This window comes from Gymnogyps californianus, chromosome 19, assembly GCF_018139145.2.
Source record: "Gymnogyps californianus isolate 813 chromosome 19, ASM1813914v2, whole genome shotgun sequence".
NCBI lineage: Eukaryota > Metazoa > Chordata > Aves > Accipitriformes > Cathartidae > Gymnogyps > Gymnogyps californianus.
In genome coordinates, this window is record NC_059489.1 from 4,506,846 (window position 1) to 4,525,934 (window position 19,089).

The following is a 19,089-nucleotide window of genomic DNA, read 5'->3' on the forward strand; positions in this document are numbered from 1 at the left end:
TAAAGATGATTATCTACAATGTGGAAGCTTAAAATAATTTACTGTTTTCATAAATATTTCTCATTCCTGAACATCTTTAAAGACATGAAAAATATAAGATGAGAACAGAATGTACTAGAAAATGGCCTTCGTTATTATTACAGAGACATTGAGGTAAGTGGAGTACCACTGCATGGCACCAATCTGACTCAGTTTGAGGAAGAGGAACAGTCCAACTGCAATATAAAGGCAGAAAAGTACATGGTTGAAATATTTCCAGTTAAAAAACCCTTAAACATCATCTTTATGGACTGAAAACATTAAGTTTTAGGAGTCTTACTTTTCATACAACAGAAATACTCAGAATTGTAGCAAAGTCTCACAAATTTATTGTCGTATAAAAACAGATTCAATCACAAATAGGCTGAAGTCTTGTCAAATACAAAATGACGTATAAAAATAGAACACAATATACAAGACTAGAAGTAGTTAAATATTACTGAAACCAAAGTAACACTGGAATAATTATTATTTACAAAATTAATCTCTGAGACCATCTTGAGCTACAGTAATAATTTCTCTACCTTTTTAGGAGATTAACATGCAGATCTGACAGCTGTAAATAATGAAATGAAAGTATACAAATATATGTACATTGAGGCATAGTGCTTTGTAAACACTTTGTTACCCAGTCCTTATTGTGAAGAGGTGTTTTTAGTTATTTACACTTGAGAAGACTTGTGGCATCCTCTCCCTGCCCCCTCCCACCCCGAGTTATTTAACAACTGCAAATTCAGAAAGAAACAAGCTTATGTTAATAAAACGGTCTCCTCAGAAAAAAGCAACTTGGCCGTGGAAGTTGTGACCATTGGTTGTTACAAAAGGACTTCTTGCTATGTGATATACAAATTACAGAGAAAGATAGTATGAAGTAGTCCCCATTGATTAGTTTGTGCATTTAATATTATAAATGCACTTATTGGACAAGCACCAAACCAACCCACATTTCAGTTGTGGAGAGCAATATCAAGACAATAGATATATACATTATTTTAAATACTTATAGAAATTTAATATACAAATGGCTCTGAATATACAATAAAATAACGTGGTAAAAAAAAAAAATAAAATCAAACTATGGTGAGAATACCACCATTAGGCACAAAGTATTTCTGGTGTTAGCAATTTTAAGGGAAGTCCAGAGACAAACCATTTATCATTTGTCTGGGTATTTCGAGATGAATCCCTTCAAGATAATGCAAGAACCTATAAAAAGAAAAGTAAAAGTGACTATAAGGGGACAAAGTTATTTCCAAATACCAGGCAACACTTTTATTATTTGGAGAGGCAAACGTTCACCTTTCTTGTCCAGAATTATTTGACAAAATATTTTATTAAAATTCTTAACTACCTTGTATATTGAAATGTAGCAAGATTTAGGAAAACCAAAACTTACCTTCTTTTAGTCTTCCCTTGCTCTTTAAGCTTCTCAGACCTACAGATACTGCGAAGAGTGGGGAGGTATTCAAGTATGCTGGCTTGCTTATTACCCAGGTTTAATGGATTTCTGGAAAATACAGTTCTGATGACTGCCAGCCTCTTCTGTGCTTTTTTGTGAATGCTAAAATGGAGAATGAAGCTTTATTGTTTCTTGTTCAAGAACGTGCAGTCGCTATTTTGTTCCTTTAAGATCAAATCCACTGGTTTAAAACTGTTAAGACATACTGATGTCCAAAACTGAGTCCCAATGGATTAGATACCTGCAACTTCTGATCATGTGCTGCTTACACAGCATCACAAAGGTGCACTCAGACAGAAACATGAGGGACAGGAGTTTCTTTGGCCAATGCTCTTAGCTTAACTATGGAGTCTAATCTGGGGAGGTCTTCACAATCTAGTTATGTATGTGAGGTTTAGTACATCCATCAGACAATGTAACCGAAAGCATCTGTGGTCTTCAAAAATAAAAAGCATTATACAATTGGTATTTGCCAGAATGTTAATATCAGATCCAATGTATAACTCATGATATATTGGCCAAACTTGGTCACAGGTTAGATGGTTAGATCCATTTTGACATTGCTTCTCTGGGTACTGACTTACAGAAATAAGAGTCTAACCTATTTTCCTATTCAGACACTTGAATAGGTTTTATTCACCTATTATGCCCATTTCAAGTATGACCACTTACGTTAAAATCAATCTTTCATATCCACACTTGCTAGCAGCAATGTATTCTTTGATCTTTTATAATATATTAAAGGTTATTCTTTGTTAGCATAAGTTATTAAAAAAAAAAATTGCAATAACTTTGCTCTGAATTTTGTTAGGTCTTCATCAAGCAACACCTATGCATTTACTACAGGCTCAATACGACCAGGCACTGGATGAAAAACTGGCATGTCTAGTACTTGCAGAATCCATTTCTGTCCATCTGTCTGTCTTGAAAAAGCCATTCCTTTAGGTTTTTGTTATTCTTTTGGGGGTGGGGGTGGTGTTTGTCTGTTGGTTTTTAAAGTAAATAGACTAGATTAAGGCTATCATTCCTGAACGACATTATAGTCAGGCTATTCAAACACTTTTTGCAGAGATTGCCAAGCAGTTAATTTAAGCTTATACAAGCAAAATGAACGTATTCCAGCATTTTGAGACATACTGACAACATTCATATTGGTATGAATGTGCATACGTACTATCTGAAACAGTCCTACACCCTGTGAAATACTTTTCTTGACAAACTACTGCATTATATTCCAGAAATATTAGCAAAGTCTTACCTTGAATCAGCGGACTGGCTGAAGGATACATAATTTCTTGTGTTTGAAATATGCAAAGTAAGTCCCTCCACTGGATCACTTTCAGGTGTTTTACTGGTACTCAAAGAGGATTCCAAGTTTTGTGAAATATTAACAGAACATTTGTTAAAACTGAGCGCTTCAATAGCTGCCTTTATTTCACTACAGCTCTGGGAACTCCACCAATCAGTATTTTCTATACTGAAATCATCACAAAGACCATTTTTGATTTTGCCATTTGTCCAATGAAATCCTTCATCTTTAGAAAACTCCAGTGGTTCCTTGGTGTTAGTGCTCACACAGCAATCCAAGAAAGACATGTTCTCCACAAATTCAGTCAGTGAATTCAGACACTGAAAAACAAGAGCAGACCTTTTCTCATTTGCTGAGGTTTTAGTTTTAATTTCTTTTTCTTCTTTATTCATCAACAATTTTGATTCCTCTTTATTCACTTCAGCACATGATGTAGGGCTATCCGATGGCAAAGTTATGAATTCAGCTGAATAGTTCAGTCCAGTATCAAATAAGTCACTATCATCCAATATAACAAGTCTTTTCTGGTTCTTTGTCTTTTTAGACTTTTTTCCAGAGCAATAACTGTTAGTAGCTCTGTTTTTCGAAGGAACTGTGGTAGTCCTTTCAAGTATAGAGTTAGAGGCTTCAGATTGGTTTGAAAGAACTTGCACTGGTAAGGGAAGAATAAGTTCAAGATTACTATATATAAAATCCACTTTCTTCATCTGGAATTCTGTGAGAAGCTGCATCAATTTATTCCATTTCTCCATGGTTGTGATTTTGTGCTGTAAAATAATAATAATGAAAAATTTATTAATACATTAAAATATTTTTTTTTTAAATAAAAATGTTATTACAGAAAATCTCATGCTGCTGGCTTTGTGTTTATGAGGTGAGGGACTGTTTTGCTTGCAGGAGACTGCCCCAGTTCAGGTTTTGCTTAATAACGACAGAATCCCCTACATTCTACAACAAACCTTTTCAAAGAGATTTGCTTCTAAGAGGATGCTATTCATAGTGACGATTACACTCAATTATCTGACAATCATTCAAAGTATTAGCTAGTCAACTACAAAAATACCTTAAGAAATGTAAACAAATCTTCTGAAGGCAACAGGATATTCTTAAGGCCAAGCAATGTCTCTACACAGCCTGTATCACATTTTGGAAACTCCTGAAGACATGCATCAGCTTGACAAAAATCAGTCTTGGAATCAGTAGTCTTTTCAGAATGAATTACGTGGTCTGCTTTATTTGTCTCATCTCCTCCTGCACAAAAATAACATGCTTTACTTGAAAAAGAAATAATTGCATCATGAAATTGCTTTTTCCCCTCTTTGCCTCAATTCCTTTTATAAAAGATACTGTAACTGTCACCTCTTGCTGCAGTTCTGAATGAATATAGCAACTGAAATTAGTCATCCCCATCCCCATTCATCATTCCCATTTCATTTCCTGAAGTGTTACCAATCTGCCCGCTCTCCCTTCTTTGCAAGTAACCATTAGAAACAGTCTGTTCTGCCTTTTATGCACCACTAGTCTCTCTGTCGCTCGCTCACACGCTGTCTCACACACCCACACCTGTTGAGGATACTCTTCCTGCATCCTTTGGGACCAAGTTCTTACCCTTGCTGCCTGCTTGCTAGCTGTCCAATTTTTCTCCTTTTTCAGTTCTGCTTCTTCTAGGTGAATTACCTAGAACTCAGCTAAATGGATAAAGAACTGCAAACTCTGAGTTGAAGGGAAACTACTACTGGCTCCCTGCTCTGCCCAATTTTGCTACTCAGAAGAGGAAAGTGAAATAAAATTAAGTACCATAATGATGGGTAATAAACAGGTGCAATAAAAATCAAACTTTTAGTTCGTTATGCATGTATACGAGGCTTTGAAGTAGCCAAAAAAACCCCCTCCCAAACCCTACCCAGATGCTTAAGAGTGTCCTGGTTTCAGCTGGGATAGAGTTAATTTTCTTCCTAGTAGCTGGTATAGTGTTATGTTTCGGATTTAGTATGAGAATAATGTTGATAACACACTGATGTTTTTAGTTGTTGCTAAGTAGTGTTTATACTAAGTCAAGGATTTTTCAGCTTCTCATGCCCAGCCAGCAAGAAGGCTGGAGGGGCACAGGAAGCTGGGAGGGGACACAGCAGATCGCTGCTCGGGAGCTAACTGGGCATCGGTCGGCGAGTGGTGAGCAACTGCATGGTGCCTCACTTGTTTTGTATAGTCTAATTCTTTTATTATTACTGTCATTATTATTATCATTATTATTTTCTTCCTTTCTGTCCTATTAAGCTGTCTTTATCTCAATGCACGAGTTTTACTTTTTTTTTTTTTTCCCGATTCTCTCCCCATCCTGCTGGGTGCGGGGGGAGTGAGCGAGCGGCTGCGTGGTGCTTAGTTGCCAGCTGGGGTTAAACCACGACAAGGAGTCTTACAGAAAGTTACCATCTATTCATACATGTCTAAGAATGGCTTGATTTCATCAAATTCATGTTAAGATGGAGAATTTTTTTAAAAATTAAATTAAGTCAACCTACCATGATGTGCCAAACATTTGTCTTTCAAGCATCCACCTCCACTTCTAACCCAAAATTGTAAATAGAGAACACTTTGTCTGATATCACAGTTATTTGTGGTTAACAGAGCAGCTAAGTCTTTTACATCTGTTCGTAGATTCTCAGCCAGACACAGCACTTGAAGATAGCTAGCAGCATTTATCTAAACAAAAGTTAGACAAAGACCACTGAAAACAACTCTTACCAATCAGACTCAATATGTCACACAGAAGCAAATTATTCTATTTATGCTTGCAATACATTTTTCCTTTTAATACAGAAGATTAGTTTATTAAATTAGATTACAGTTGCATTAAAGCCTCTATAGAAAAGCAGAATACCGTACCAAATCTAAACAGTCCACATCAGAGAATTAAGTTAAATTTAGAAATTCAACTCATTAAAAACAAACAACACACACATATTCTGCCTATGTTCCTGAAACCACATACACCTTTGCTTCTCATCACCAGTGAACAGGTTTTAGTGAACTATAGTCACTTTAAATGTTTTTCTTTCTTTCAACTCTGCAATTGCCTGGTAGCCCAAAAGATTTTTAATTTCACATTAAAAAAATTCCCCTTCTCAAAAGTTAGCTCCTTCTGATTCTTATTTATTTAGGTTTTTCATATAACACGTAGTTGCAAATAAAACTATTTGCTATACAGAATGCTAGTGTTTACATTAAATAACCCATCATATTTCTAGAATAGTTCCTATACTTTTTAATGAATGAACCAATACTGGCATAGTCAGCCTTCAGATCAAAACTATTAGGTATATCATGTATGAAATTATTCACTACATCCTAAAAACTAAATTAAGTGATGAAGTGATGTTCTTATTGTAATTCTCTCAAATACTAAATGGTTAAGACAATAAATCTTCCAGGCTAGTAATAAAAATTCTACATGTAAAGATAAATACATCCTACACATCCTTGCATAAAACCCCAAAAACCAGTCTGCTGATGAAACAGATATATTACATCAGATAAATATAAACCTACACCAACATTTAAACTTCAAACTTAAATTAGCTGACAATTACTGCTTAGGATGGACCTGCATTTCCAAACACAGACTTACCAAAGAAGGGGTTCTAAAACTGATCTCTTCAAAATAGCCATCAAACATTAAGCTGAATGTTGGATCTGTATAAAGAGATATCAGTGAACTGTCATGACATTATGTTCAAAACTAATTATTTTCTTTACCCCTTAGAGCAGCCAGTATCTTTATTCAAATACTAAAATACTTGCTTTACAGTGTCCACTCATTTAATTTTACATTTAGGAGCTGTATTCAACCACCACCATTTAAACCATCTTATTGAAAGAGGCTCTTCTGTCTGTAAAACCTAATTACTGTAACAAACACTACTCACCATTGGTAGTAAGAATTACAGGTCTCTTTGCAGTTGCCATGAACGTCTTTATCGCACTTAGAAATCCTGCATCTTCATCAAATATTATATCTACCTATAGAAAACAAACAAAGTGCAAAATATCAATAGCTTTCACAACAGCTACAAGCTGTGAATGCAGTCATACTGTTAACGACTAAGACTTAACATTAATACAGATTTCTTGAACATGCATGGGCAATGACAGTATACACGCTTCAGGTCAAGTTCACTGGTTAGCACACAACACTTTGATCCTGGTCTTCTGTGCTGAAGCTTACAAAATCACAGACTGGTTGAGGTTGGAAGGGATCTCTGGAGGCCACCTTGTCCAACCCCCCCGCTCAAGCTGGGTCACCTAGAGCAGGTTGCCCAGGACCATGTCCAGGTGGCTTTTGAGGTTTGTTTTCTTCTTTTTAATAGAACTGCACCAGTGCTCTGTAGGATCAACCCACATTTGGCAACATTGCTATACCTCCTTTGTTTACTTAAAATTACATTCTCGGTTGCAATTTTGTATTCTTAGTTTAAGACTCAAAGACATTTTTGGGTAAGAGGTTAAAGAAAAGAAGAATTTAATGTGGGCTTAGATATTGTAATTACTGGGGTGTTAATGGTGACTTTTAAGGTGTCTCGATGCCTGTAAGTAGTGTAAAATTATAAACCAACACTTTTGACATAATCAAAGGAATTAAATTAGCAGAATCCTGCAAACTGTTCCAACAGTAAACAACTATTGATAGATGCTAGTTTCTTTATCTTTTAAAATAACTTTGTAAAATAATGATCCACGGTTGAAAAAGTACTCATGAGGATGAAATCATTAAACATTGAATTAATTTTTAAGAAGTTGATAATCCTCACACTTGAATCTACCTAGAAATCGCAAGGAGGAAGGTAAAAAAAGTTAAAATTCTTTAAACATAATAAAAGCACATATTGCTCACATCAATATATTTCATGTGAATTTTACCTCTTCAAAAAGAATGAGAGATGTTGCACTTTTTCTGTTCTGTTCTCCTCCTTCTACTTCTTTGTTTATTGACTTAATTTGAGCATCTTTCTTTTCTTCACATGAATTCTGAGTATTTCCTGCAGATGGGCAAAGAATTGAGCAGGAAGTAAAGGAGGATGGAAACCATTTAATATGCATTCTAGACACTGGTTTCAGAAACACCCCATGTATAAACTGCTTAAGAAAATCTACACTGACACAAAGACTTAGAAATCTGACCTACATCCTTTTCTGATGTCTCTTGTTTAAAAAAAATTGCAACAAATTTGCTGGGAATTCACCCATGTTTGGTGAAGGGCTGACTATTTGTAAAATGAATTCTGCACCTAACCTGTTTGTGACCTATGATCTTCTGGGGGCATGGAGTAGATATAAGTCCTTCAAGACAATGCAATATGATTGCCTGAAAAGACAAGCACTAGACTCAATTGCCCCAATTCTATGCAGCACTTTGCTCATGCATTACTCTGTACTGTCTGTGCAAAAATACTGGTTGTCCAAATATATTATTTCCTTTCTAAAAACCTGTCTTTAAGGCTTCCTGATCTCATGGAAATATACCTTCCAATGTTAAGAGTCTCAAAAGATTTCAGTGTGCCCTTCTACGTATTAACATCCACAGTCTGTAATCAAATATTTATTGGCTTTACAGGACCTCTTAATTCTGTGGCAGTCATTTTGAGATACATAGACCGCCTAGCACAATGGCCATTCCACACCAATCTGAAACAGGCACTGAGGTAATAAAGGTGTGTTTTTCTAAGGACATTTTTAAATTTATCTTCTCTTACCTAAATGCTCTGAAAAAAAACCAAACCAAAACCAAACAACTAAGGAAAGCGTACTGAACTTCAGATTGTCTGTACCCTAGTTAACTCTCCTGTAATACAGAGTAATGACTACTTCCTATATAGTTAGGTGTACCTGAGATGCATTAAGTAACTCTTGCCAGCAATTAAGAGTGTAATAAGTGTGCTCTACTCTTTTCTCCACACAGCTCCGCATATATAGTAGTACAGTGTAGCTTTTCCATCTCCAAAGGTAACTAATTATTAAATAGTGATACCTACCTTTGTTTTTTTCTTGAGATGTTACTGCTCCATCATTACCTTTACGTTTGGAAGAAATTTTGAAATAGTTTGCAAGTGTTTTAGGGGCTAAGCTTCGTTTTAATCCTGCTCCTTTTGGTGACAGTGGAGGTTTTCTTGGTGAAATAACTTTCTTCGGAGAATACATTTTTTCTGCAAGATATGTTTTATATTAAACTTAAGCTGGAAATGTAATCTCAAACTGACATTTCTCAGGCAAATTTAGAGCAAATCCCAGTTTTGTATCTAGTACAGGACAGGTTTACCGTGCTGATTTCTGCTTATTTTACTTTTCTCCTGTTATAGGGAATGCTTTCTGTTCAAGTTTCTATTCAAGTGCCATAGCACTTACTCCACCACTACAGAAATAACTTAAGATAATCAAGAGTCAGTCATTTTGATAAAGTCATTATTTAATTTGGTATGTAGTTGTGTTAACCAAGAGCATTTCTTATTATTATGGCCAGAGAAGCTGAAATTTGCTAACTTTTTTAAACAACTGATGTCTAAAAATTGTTTTGGGAAGTCAGTTCCTAAAAAACCCAAACCAAACCAAAAACCCCAACCAAACAAAAAACCCAGATATAACCATGAAACTTACTTGGTGACCTGGCACTGCTACAAGTGTTAAAAAAGCAAGGCTTATGTGCATTAACGCCTTTTTTGTCCACTTGATGAGACTGAGTAGCTTCTTTTAGTTGAGACAGTATCTGTCTACCACTACGCTGGCAAGAGGCATTGACTTCAAATATCTGCAATGGTATTTAATTTATATATAAAAAAATTAGAAATATAAAAAGTTTTATATATTAAAAAAATGGTATTACAAATGCTTTCACATCACTAGTTACAAATAAGAAAAATAGCACTGAGGAAAGGACTCCACAAACCTTAAAACCAAGCTCCTGAGCACAAGCATACACTGCAGCAGTTTTCCCAACTCCTGGTGGGCCAGTTATCAGAACTGTATTGCAAAGGCTAGTCTCTTCCTCAATATCAGATTTATTATCTTTAAAGTCAAGGCTGTCCAAAGAATCTGTAGAATTATTTAAAAGAAAATAAAGGATTGTTCAAATCATTATCAATTCATGTCACTTTTATGCCAACTTTAACAAAGAGAAGCTATATATATTATTTTTAATTCTGTCAGCACCTTGATGCTCTTTGTCCTCCTTTTCCCCTTTCTGATTTCTTTTTTCTTCCCAATCAGCTCTTTTTTTCCATTCTTTTAACCAACTATAAAAGGAAGGAACAGAACAAAAAATAAAAATTAATGCTGAATAAAGTGAACCAAATTCAGATGGAACAGAACATAAAACTAGGGGACATCAGCCACTTGTTATCCCTCTCAGAAACTGATCAAGTCCTTTCAGATAAAAAAAAAAAAAAATAAAAAAAAAAAAAAAATTGTTCAGGGTTTGTTTGATTCTTTTGTAAAAACAAATTCTTTCTTCATTCTCTGTTCTGTTAGTTGATTGGTATAAAACCAAGTCACTTAATGAACTACTTAAACTGCGGAAAATGCTTTATCATTCATAGTTTAGTGTTGTTTGTCAGATGGATCTTTAAATTCTGCCTAAGAGCCACAATAACTTAAACCCACACAGAAAATGTAACTGAAAGCACAATATATTAGATGGACTTGAGCACTAAATTACTGTCAAAAGCAGAGGCAGTGCATCAAGATCAGGATCAGGCAAGCTTGTAGGGAAGTATAGACAAGTACTGATAAGTTGCTATCTCTCATTCATAGTGTGTAAGCTTAAATAACCTGACAAAAATAATTTTTACTAAAATTGTAAGGGCATTAGTTACTTAGTTACTTAATTGATAGATTTCATTCTATCCCACAGCCTAATGTAGCATTTCATGTGTGTTTTTGTTTTGTACTATACCATACAAGCTACTGAGGTATTACTGTAAAAGAAACTATGACCAAAAGATCTTTCACACCAACTGACAATTTGTTTCTGCAACTTTTTGGAAGTAAACCAAAACAAAGGCCAGAAACATATACCCTGTAAGTGTTACTCAAGCATAGTGTAAAATAACTGACTTCACTTCTTTGAGCACAATCAAGTAATAGGATGTTTTGAGTTCTTTTAAGAATGGATCCATGCTCCCACTTCTGACCTGTGTAGCCTTTCAATTTCTTTCTTGTTCCCTACAAGTTCACTAGAATCTTGAGGCTGGTATTTTTCTGTCCAGAGCATGTCTTCCTTTTCAACACCTGCAGAAAAAAATATCCATTTTTAAATAGTTCTTCATGCAAAAGAGCGGATCAAGACTAGTAGAATACTAAGACTAGATATGATTTTTGCATCACAGTGGAAAGCTGACATACATCATATATACACTCCCTCAGTGCAAAGAGAATTAAAGTCAGACAGGAAATGCAGTTACCTGAAAGTGCATTTGGCTCTAATAAATACTCGGAGTCTTTGGTCGTAACATCTGGTTTCTGGGTCTTGGTTTTTCCCAAATGTGTTGCTTGTCCTGTCTCTGCTTGTTTTTCTCCAGATATGGGAGAAATAAGGTTCCTGGAAACTCTGGTTTTTATTTCAGTCTCTGTAGTTTCAATCTGTTTTCTTCTTTTTGATTTGTGGTCTTCTGTTTCTTTTCTTTTCCTCTTAGTTTCCTTCCAATTGTCAGAATGTTTCTGATTTACCTCAGAATTTGTAGTGCCATCTCTGCTTTCTAAGAAAAAAAATGTACATCCTTTTAAAATTTCAAGCTATGTCCATTACAACCATATGTTTGTTTAAGCCATATTTGAAGAATTCGGTCAAAATGACCTAAAACGTGAAGACCAATTTATTTCCAACAACAGTATTCCTTCACTGAAACATTTCTGGAAATTCCAAGTTGCCTTTTTATGCCAGAGAGAGTGTGAGTTTATTTTTCCCTAAGTAGATTACTAACCTTGTATACTGTTTTCACAAACCAACCGTTCCGTTTGCTTTTTCAGAAATTTGTAGAAGTATTTTCTCACAGGAAATTGAGAATTAGAAGACATGATCTCATCTAGTAAATCCTTCCTGAATGTATCAGGAAAAACTGGTCGGTGGCCAGAAAGCTGTAACACACACACACACACACACACAAATTACTACTCGAAAATATTACACAGAATAACAATGACAGTTTTGCATAATTTAAATTGGTAGCTGTCTTGTTAAACCCAGAGATTAACAGAAAGCCTTGAGAATTTTCTAATGTTACAATGCGGAATGGGTAAATCACAGACAAGAAAAAAAAATAAAATCCAGGACTGACACAGATTCAAACTACAGGATTTTTTAAAACAATAGACGTCCTAACAAGTAACAAAACAATTTCGATTTTCTTTTCATTTTTCTTTTAACACAACCCCCCATTTTAAAGTACTAACCACAGGTGCAGAACAGTTTCCAGTTACTTTTGAATTCACAGTGGAAAATTCACCAAGTGAGAGCGTGGTTTTTGTGACGTTAGTGACTTCAGTGTTCAGTTTCCTTAGCTTAGTTAATAGAGGACACGATGGTGATTTCAATTTCCACATTGGATAACCTACAAAAGAACCCCCACCAAAAACAAAACAAGAGGAAACTTTTGTGAACAAAACAGAGATACAGTCACAGGCAAAACCATCCCACAGTAAAGAAGTGAATGCTCTTTTAACTACAGGTTTGTCATGTCAAAGCCAAGCATATTTAACTTACACTGCATCAACTTTTTATCTTTATTAATTCCACCTTCCACAAGCAGAACAAATTTGCACAGTTTTGCATGCAACATTTCTCCAGTAAGTTGCTCCTGGGCTCTGCTTGCCCAACCAGTGCAACCTCACGTGGTCTCTGTAGGACAGATGCTCACCAAGGAGTTTGTTTGTTTATTGGTTGGTTTGCAAATATAAACTCTGCTAAGTGCTATTCTACCTTCTGCTTTTCTGTCATGCCCTTTCATAAGAACACTGTAGCACACTCGCTCACTTAGTAGAAAGAAATGGGCTGTTCTTTTCTCTTTTGAGAAATATTTTGCCTTTGTCAGAAAGAAATGGTTTCTGCCCCAGTCAGTCCAACATGATCTTTATTCTCCAAATTGGAGCTTGAAAGACTTTTTTGACTAAATATTAAGAATTTTGCATCCCCCCCCCCAAATGTATACATTACTTTAGCATCAATTTAATTTGTAAATTGTGTATTCAAAAACATCTCACTGGAAGCTTGTTAAGTTTTGTTTTCTTACTGCGACACAAAACAAGAGGGAACTACCAATTATTCTAGTCATAATAGTAAGTTCTGCTGTTCAAGTTGCTTTTCTGTACAGATTTACTAGAAATTATTATATACATTTACACAATGGCTGAACAAAAGCTTACAGTCATCCTTCTGCTGTACATGGACAACAGTCTTAAAACAAGAACTTGCAAGACAGTACGCTTCCATTGCTGCTGCTTTCTTTGCAATCTGTCTTTTCAGTGACTCTGGCAATCCACTCATCAAGAATTCACGTTTTGCTCTGAACTGATCATCATCTTGAGAATTTTCAGATGCATCTTGGCTTTAATGAAAATAGGGGGGGGGGGGGGAAATCATTAGAACTACCAGCTATGTAAGGCTTACAACAGAATTTAATCACGTTCACTTCTACACACGAGTTAGAAATAGTCTGGAAGAACTGCTAAAATTAATTTAAATGTAGTAAGCTTAAATTTAATTTTAAATTTTGTGTTAGATTTCAATTAAAAAGATATTCCTCTTTGGTTTTGTATTTTTATATGTGATGTAGGATTTCTTTTTAATCAGTCATCAACTACATTTTCAACCATCTAAAATGGCTCAACAATGGTTGAGGAAACAACTCCAAAAAACCCCCCAAAATTTTGCAAGCAGATTAACATATTGATCAGTATAAAAAACATGATCGTTTACATCACATTTCAATAAGTGTATTTAAATTTGTAAAATGAGAGAATGTTAAAGTAACCTTGAAATATATTTTGATTCTGAAGCAACTGCAATCTTGAAAACTGACCTGCTTTCATCAAAGATGACAATTGGTTCACCTGCAGAGTTTTGAGTATTTCTGCCTAGGAAGGAAGGTGGATATCCCAGTTTTCCTTTAAAAAGAAAAAAAAAAATCATGATTAGATTAGCACTGATATAGGATTCTAACCTTGCTTCTCTGTTCAGTATCTATATGTTCCATTTAAGAACATCAGGGAATCTCCTTTTCTTATGGGAAAGCTATTTTAACAAAATTCATTATAGTTTTATTTCTAGTTATTTCATCACTATAGACATTATTTTCTGCAACATTAAAAAACCCCCCTTAAATTAGAAGACAACAGAACATGGTATGCTATTGGCAGTTTTTCAGACAAACATAGTTTTCCCTGAATGAAGAAAAATCAAAGCAGCACATGTAAATAACCTCTGCACTATTAACTCATGTCATAAAAATAAAAGGTATATTTTGGAACATTATATTAAAAAATCAGAAGAAAAGATGAATGTACTGCAAAGGTAGCTTTATAAAATAAAGTTATAATAGTCAATAACTGTAATAAAAATTAAACGCATTCAGTAAAAACCAATTACCATTTGAGTTCTTCGCAACCTTCAAGTTTCTAGACTTTTTCCCCAAAACATCATTTAAGCTCCGAAGATTCTTTTGCTTCACATTCTGCACTGTAGTAGTGGCACTACTCAGGCTTGAATCTAAAATTACTACCGATTCCTAGAAGGAAAGCAAATAAAATAAGAAAGGAAACACAACTTTTCCTCCTTTATTAACAATACAATTTAGTAATCGGTACTGAGAAAACTGAAGAAACTGCTAGAGAGCTTAGAAGTTAGCAAATATAATTTGAAGATTATACAATGCTTTTATTACTGTTTACACAGAAAAAGTATATAGAGTAAGATCTCCAATATATTGCTTAATGAATCACAAAAACATCAAAATAACCCCAGCACCCCCCCCCAAGTATACAGGCTTACTTCATTTTCTTGTAATTTCTTCTTTTCAGCAAGAGCTCGCTGTCGAGATGAGCGCCTCACAGGAGTTGGTAGGTCTTCATTAACCTTTGATCTATTATGCCGTATAGCCTTTGCTTTTTCAATCAGCTGTTTCGCTTTGGATATATTTTTAGAAGTAGAGCTTATCTGTTAACAAAGTACAAAAGAACCAAAATACCTAGCAATATATTCAGTAGGTAGTTCACATATTAATATAATTTTTCACATTCATAAAAGCATATGATTTTTATAAAATTTCATTTGTATCAAAAAGAAAATGAAAGGATGGAAAGGAAGATCAAACCAAGATGATATAAATACTTTTCAAAAGGGAGAGCCCTACAAGGGGATCCTCCAATTTGTCCACAGAACAAATGAGATACGGGGAGTGACGTTCTTAAGCGTAAGCTGTTCTGCTGTGCCCAAACACTATCTCCCATTCTGAGAACCTGCAGAACATGAGCATACTATTTTATTGGATTTTTTTGTTATGTTATGAAAAGTAGGTTTACACTACTAAAACATATTTTCAAATCTAAGGTACAATAACTGTACAAGAAACTATCTCAAATTCTATCATAAATCACAGCAATAGTCTCTTTCCACAGGGCATCTGAGAACTGTCATACTGTATTACATTAGACTATTACACAATACTGAATTATACGTATTACACAATACGTAAATATTGCCTATAGTAAATGACAAAATACTGAAACACAAATTGTTACATAAATTACCTTTATATTTTTGGAGTTAAACTCTTCATTTTTCATTGCTTCAGCTTTATTTGATTTTGTAGTCGCATTGATACGTGTAAACCTCATTCTAATTAGGGAAAAAAGTATTATGAAATTATTACTTTTTAATAAAGGGAAATGTTACTCTCAATCTCATTTTCAAAAGCGTTTAAAAATACAGTGCTGCAAACAGAAGCAACCCCCCAGTTGGCGGTTGGTTGGGTTTTTTTGTTGGTTGGTTGGTTGATTTTTTTTTTTTAAATGTCTTTGATGCAAGCACATTTATAGAGTCAGCTTTGGTTCTTCTGTATTATTATCCATCGTGATCAGTATTCATGCAGCTTTGGTATGCATTCCAATCAATTTATAATTATGTCTTACTCCTAAAATACTTGCAGGAAAACAAAGTGCAAAAAGGTAGAATATACTCTAAAATGTTTACCTTATTGGGCTGTTTCCGTCAAAGGGTACGGTAATCACCTCGGCTTTATACACGTTACTTTTCTTCAAGGATTGCTTGCTTGCTTTTGGTGTAGAAGTCTGTAAAGGACAGCCACTTAATTCATCTTCAGAAAAGGTATTTCTAATCCTGTTTTTTTTAGGTGTAACATTTTTTGATGTTTTGATTTTCTTCTGCCGTAAACTCCTCCTTAAGTCATTCACTTTTGGACTTGATGAAATTCTTACATCTAAAGTGTTTTCCTTAGTAAGAATATTAGCTCCTGAATCCTCATCTTCATTATAATTGCTAGTATTCAATACATTTGTTTCCTTAGTTTCTGAAGCCTTCCTTCTTCTGTTTCCTTTTTTCTGAAACTTTTTAGGTCTTTTGGTTTTAGTTCTATTGTTTTCAGGACTAGAATGTGTATATTTGTCCAAATAATCTTCTGGTACTCCACTTTCTAATCCTTTATTTGAAGCAATGTCATCTTCAGGTCCTTCTTTTTCTTTTGAAGACTTTCCAAGGGCTTGCTTTTGTTTTCCAGGTGCCTTTTTAACTCCACTTTTTATTACATCCGATGTTGGTTGTCTAAACGCCTTCATAAACTGATGCCTTTCTTCCAGAGTACATTTTGGCTTCAAAGAATCTGACCCTGCAGTCTCTAGTACAGCTAACTCCAATTCTTCTTCCTCAATAACTACATTAGATTTTCTTTTCTGAGTAATCTGTTCAGTTTGTTCACAGTCCAGGAGGGGTGGGCTACTTTCTTTTTCCCCTACACATCCTTTCTGCTTAAAAAAAATTGAAGCTATTTTCCTAGACCCTTTTTGCTCCTTATGTAGTGGAGCTAATTTTGGGGGAATAGAATGAACTTGTGCAAGGACAGTTACTGTTCTAAGTGGTAGCTGTTGAGATTCCTCACACTTTTCTGGGTCACTAATACTATCACTTTTGTCCATTTCATTTGCTGCAGCAGAATTGTCCATTGTTGGCTTTGTGTCTTCTTCAACATGATCTACATTATTTTCTCCTTGACTCTTCAAGAAGTCCTCAAATGACACTGTTATTATACTATTATTTACCTGTGACATCTTATCATCCGTATGAACTTCAAAACTGGAATCACTAATAGTAGCACCACACTCTGCTCTTGTAGGAGATACCATCTTTTTCTTATCTTCAGTTTCCTTTTTACACTTTTCATTCAGCTGGTTTTCAGATGAAAAACTTTCAGACAAATCTATATTTACTTTGTGCTTCCTTTTCCTTGATTTTCTTATGCTATTTTTTGTCCCATTTATTTCAGAACCAACTTTCTTTGCATTTTTTCTGTAGATGACAGCATTTGAGAAGTTCTCTCTTTGCACATTATCTTCTGCTAATTCTTTTGCACATTTTTGGTCAACTAAAGTACAGGTAGCAATAAAATCATTACTGTCTTGTTTCAGTCCTGTTGTTTCTCTGCTGTCATCACTACTAATTTCTATTTCATGTTCATTCTCAGATTCTTTCATCTCTCTTAGCTTATTATTTAAATTAACTCTCTTCCCTTTCCTCTTCCGCTTTAAAGGTGGTTTAAAAGGTGACTTACAGTCTTTGTCATCAGCATCCAATGGTGTTTTATTTTCTCCAGCTACAACTGGTAATGTAGCTTTCTCAGTTACAGATGTCTTTTTAAAATAATCCAATATATTGTTGGGTTTTGGTGGTGACAACACTTTATCCACTGGTTTTGCTAATGGTGAAAAGTATCTTGTGATTGTTTTTACAGAAGTATCTTCCTCTCGCCGTTTCTTGCATGGCTATAAAAAAGTTCAACATTAATCTTAGTTTTTAAAAACTTAAGATGACGTAGTGTGGTAATATAAAGCAGTACAGTACCTGCAGTATATATTAGTGACACTAGTACTTTTTCAGGGGATAAAAAACTCATGTCAATGTGCTAAGACTGTGCACATCAAGTTTATCTCCATGTTTTCAAAAGCCATCTAAGCTTGAAATAAAGATTCTGCCATTTCAAATAAATAAAAATCCTGTTCTGAAACTTTGAGACTGCCAAAACTGAAAGTGACCACAAGGTCTTCAGAACAGCTCTGCAGACATTTCATAATACTAGAGTTCAGAAAGTCTACTTCAATTCAGATGGTCTACCTATTGGTTACTTTGAGATGTTCACCAGAGCATTTGTAGAGCACTTAACAGAGAATTCCAACATCACTTAAAGATGTATGATCCTACCATAAAGGAAACATCTAGCATATCTTAAGAAGAAACTATACCTTTTAAAATACTTAAAGAAAATGAATACGAGAGAATTCATACCTCATATCATAATTCAAACCATAAAAGAGAATTTATTTGTATGACTCCAAGAAAGACGGCTCACAAAGACTTTTATAACTCTCCTAGTTTGTTAAAAACTGAACTCTTCTGAAATCACATCATCTGAAACTGAAAACACTTCTTCCCAAAGCTACCGGGGACTCCGCTGAGGTGCCCCAAGAAGGCACTGCATGACAGCTTGGCCCGCGGGCTGCGCAGCGCTCCCGAGCGCCGACCGTCAGGCTGCGAGCGAGGGCGCGGCGCCGGGCACCGGGCCGGGCAGCCGCCCCGCACCGCCCAGGCGGCCTTTTACGCCTCCCCCCCTTACACCAGACGCGCTGTGTCAAGCGCGAACGACAAAGGGGCGCCCTCCGCGTCCCCCGCCCAGGCCGCCCCGCTGCACCCCCAAGACAGCCGCCAGCCCCCTCTCCGCCCTCACAGCGCGGCCCCCCGGCCCGCCTCCGCGTCCCCACCTGAGCGTCGCCGTCTTTCCCGGGGAGGGAGGCGGCCGCCGCGGCCACGGCGACCCTGCCCACCATGCCCCGGGCGCTGGCGGGGAGCGGAGCCCTCAGCCGCGGGGGAAGGCGCGCGCTAGCGCCATGGAGCGGCCCCGCCGCGGCCCGCCCGCCCGATGGCCGCCGCCGCCGCCTGACAGGAGCGAGAGCCAGGCGGGCAGAAAAGCGCGCGCGGGACAAGATTCGGACCTCCGCGCGGAAGGGGGCGGCGCCA

At 36.1% G+C, this 19,089-nt stretch overlaps 1 protein-coding gene across 2 annotated transcripts; it reads right to left on the minus strand.

Moving 5' to 3' along the window:
- Positions 1-791: 791 nt before the first annotated feature.
- On the minus strand, positions 792-18,899 carry ATAD5 (ATPase family AAA domain containing 5). 2 transcript variants are annotated; one of them, XM_050908258.1, is made up of 23 exons: positions 18,834-18,899; positions 16,039-17,840; positions 15,597-15,684; positions 14,839-15,003; positions 14,437-14,575; positions 13,871-13,955; positions 13,215-13,396; positions 12,246-12,403; positions 11,777-11,930; positions 11,258-11,551; positions 10,988-11,084; positions 10,008-10,090; positions 9,745-9,890; positions 9,456-9,606; positions 8,837-9,007; positions 7,725-7,843; positions 6,734-6,827; positions 6,436-6,500; positions 5,330-5,510; positions 3,871-4,058; positions 2,757-3,574; positions 1,436-1,600; positions 792-1,245 (listed from the first exon to the last, which is right to left on the minus strand). In XM_050908258.1, exons 1-23 carry the CDS (start codon positions 18,897-18,899, stop codon positions 1,167-1,169), a joined length of 5,490 nt encoding a protein of 1,829 aa, XP_050764215.1. In that variant the 3' UTR covers positions 792-1,166. The 2 variants fall into 2 exon arrangements, with proteins under 2 accessions (XP_050764215.1, XP_050764216.1); XM_050908259.1 differs by having other exon boundaries at positions 11,258-11,547; positions 11,773-11,930.
- Between the last annotated feature and the right edge of the window lie 190 nt (positions 18,900-19,089).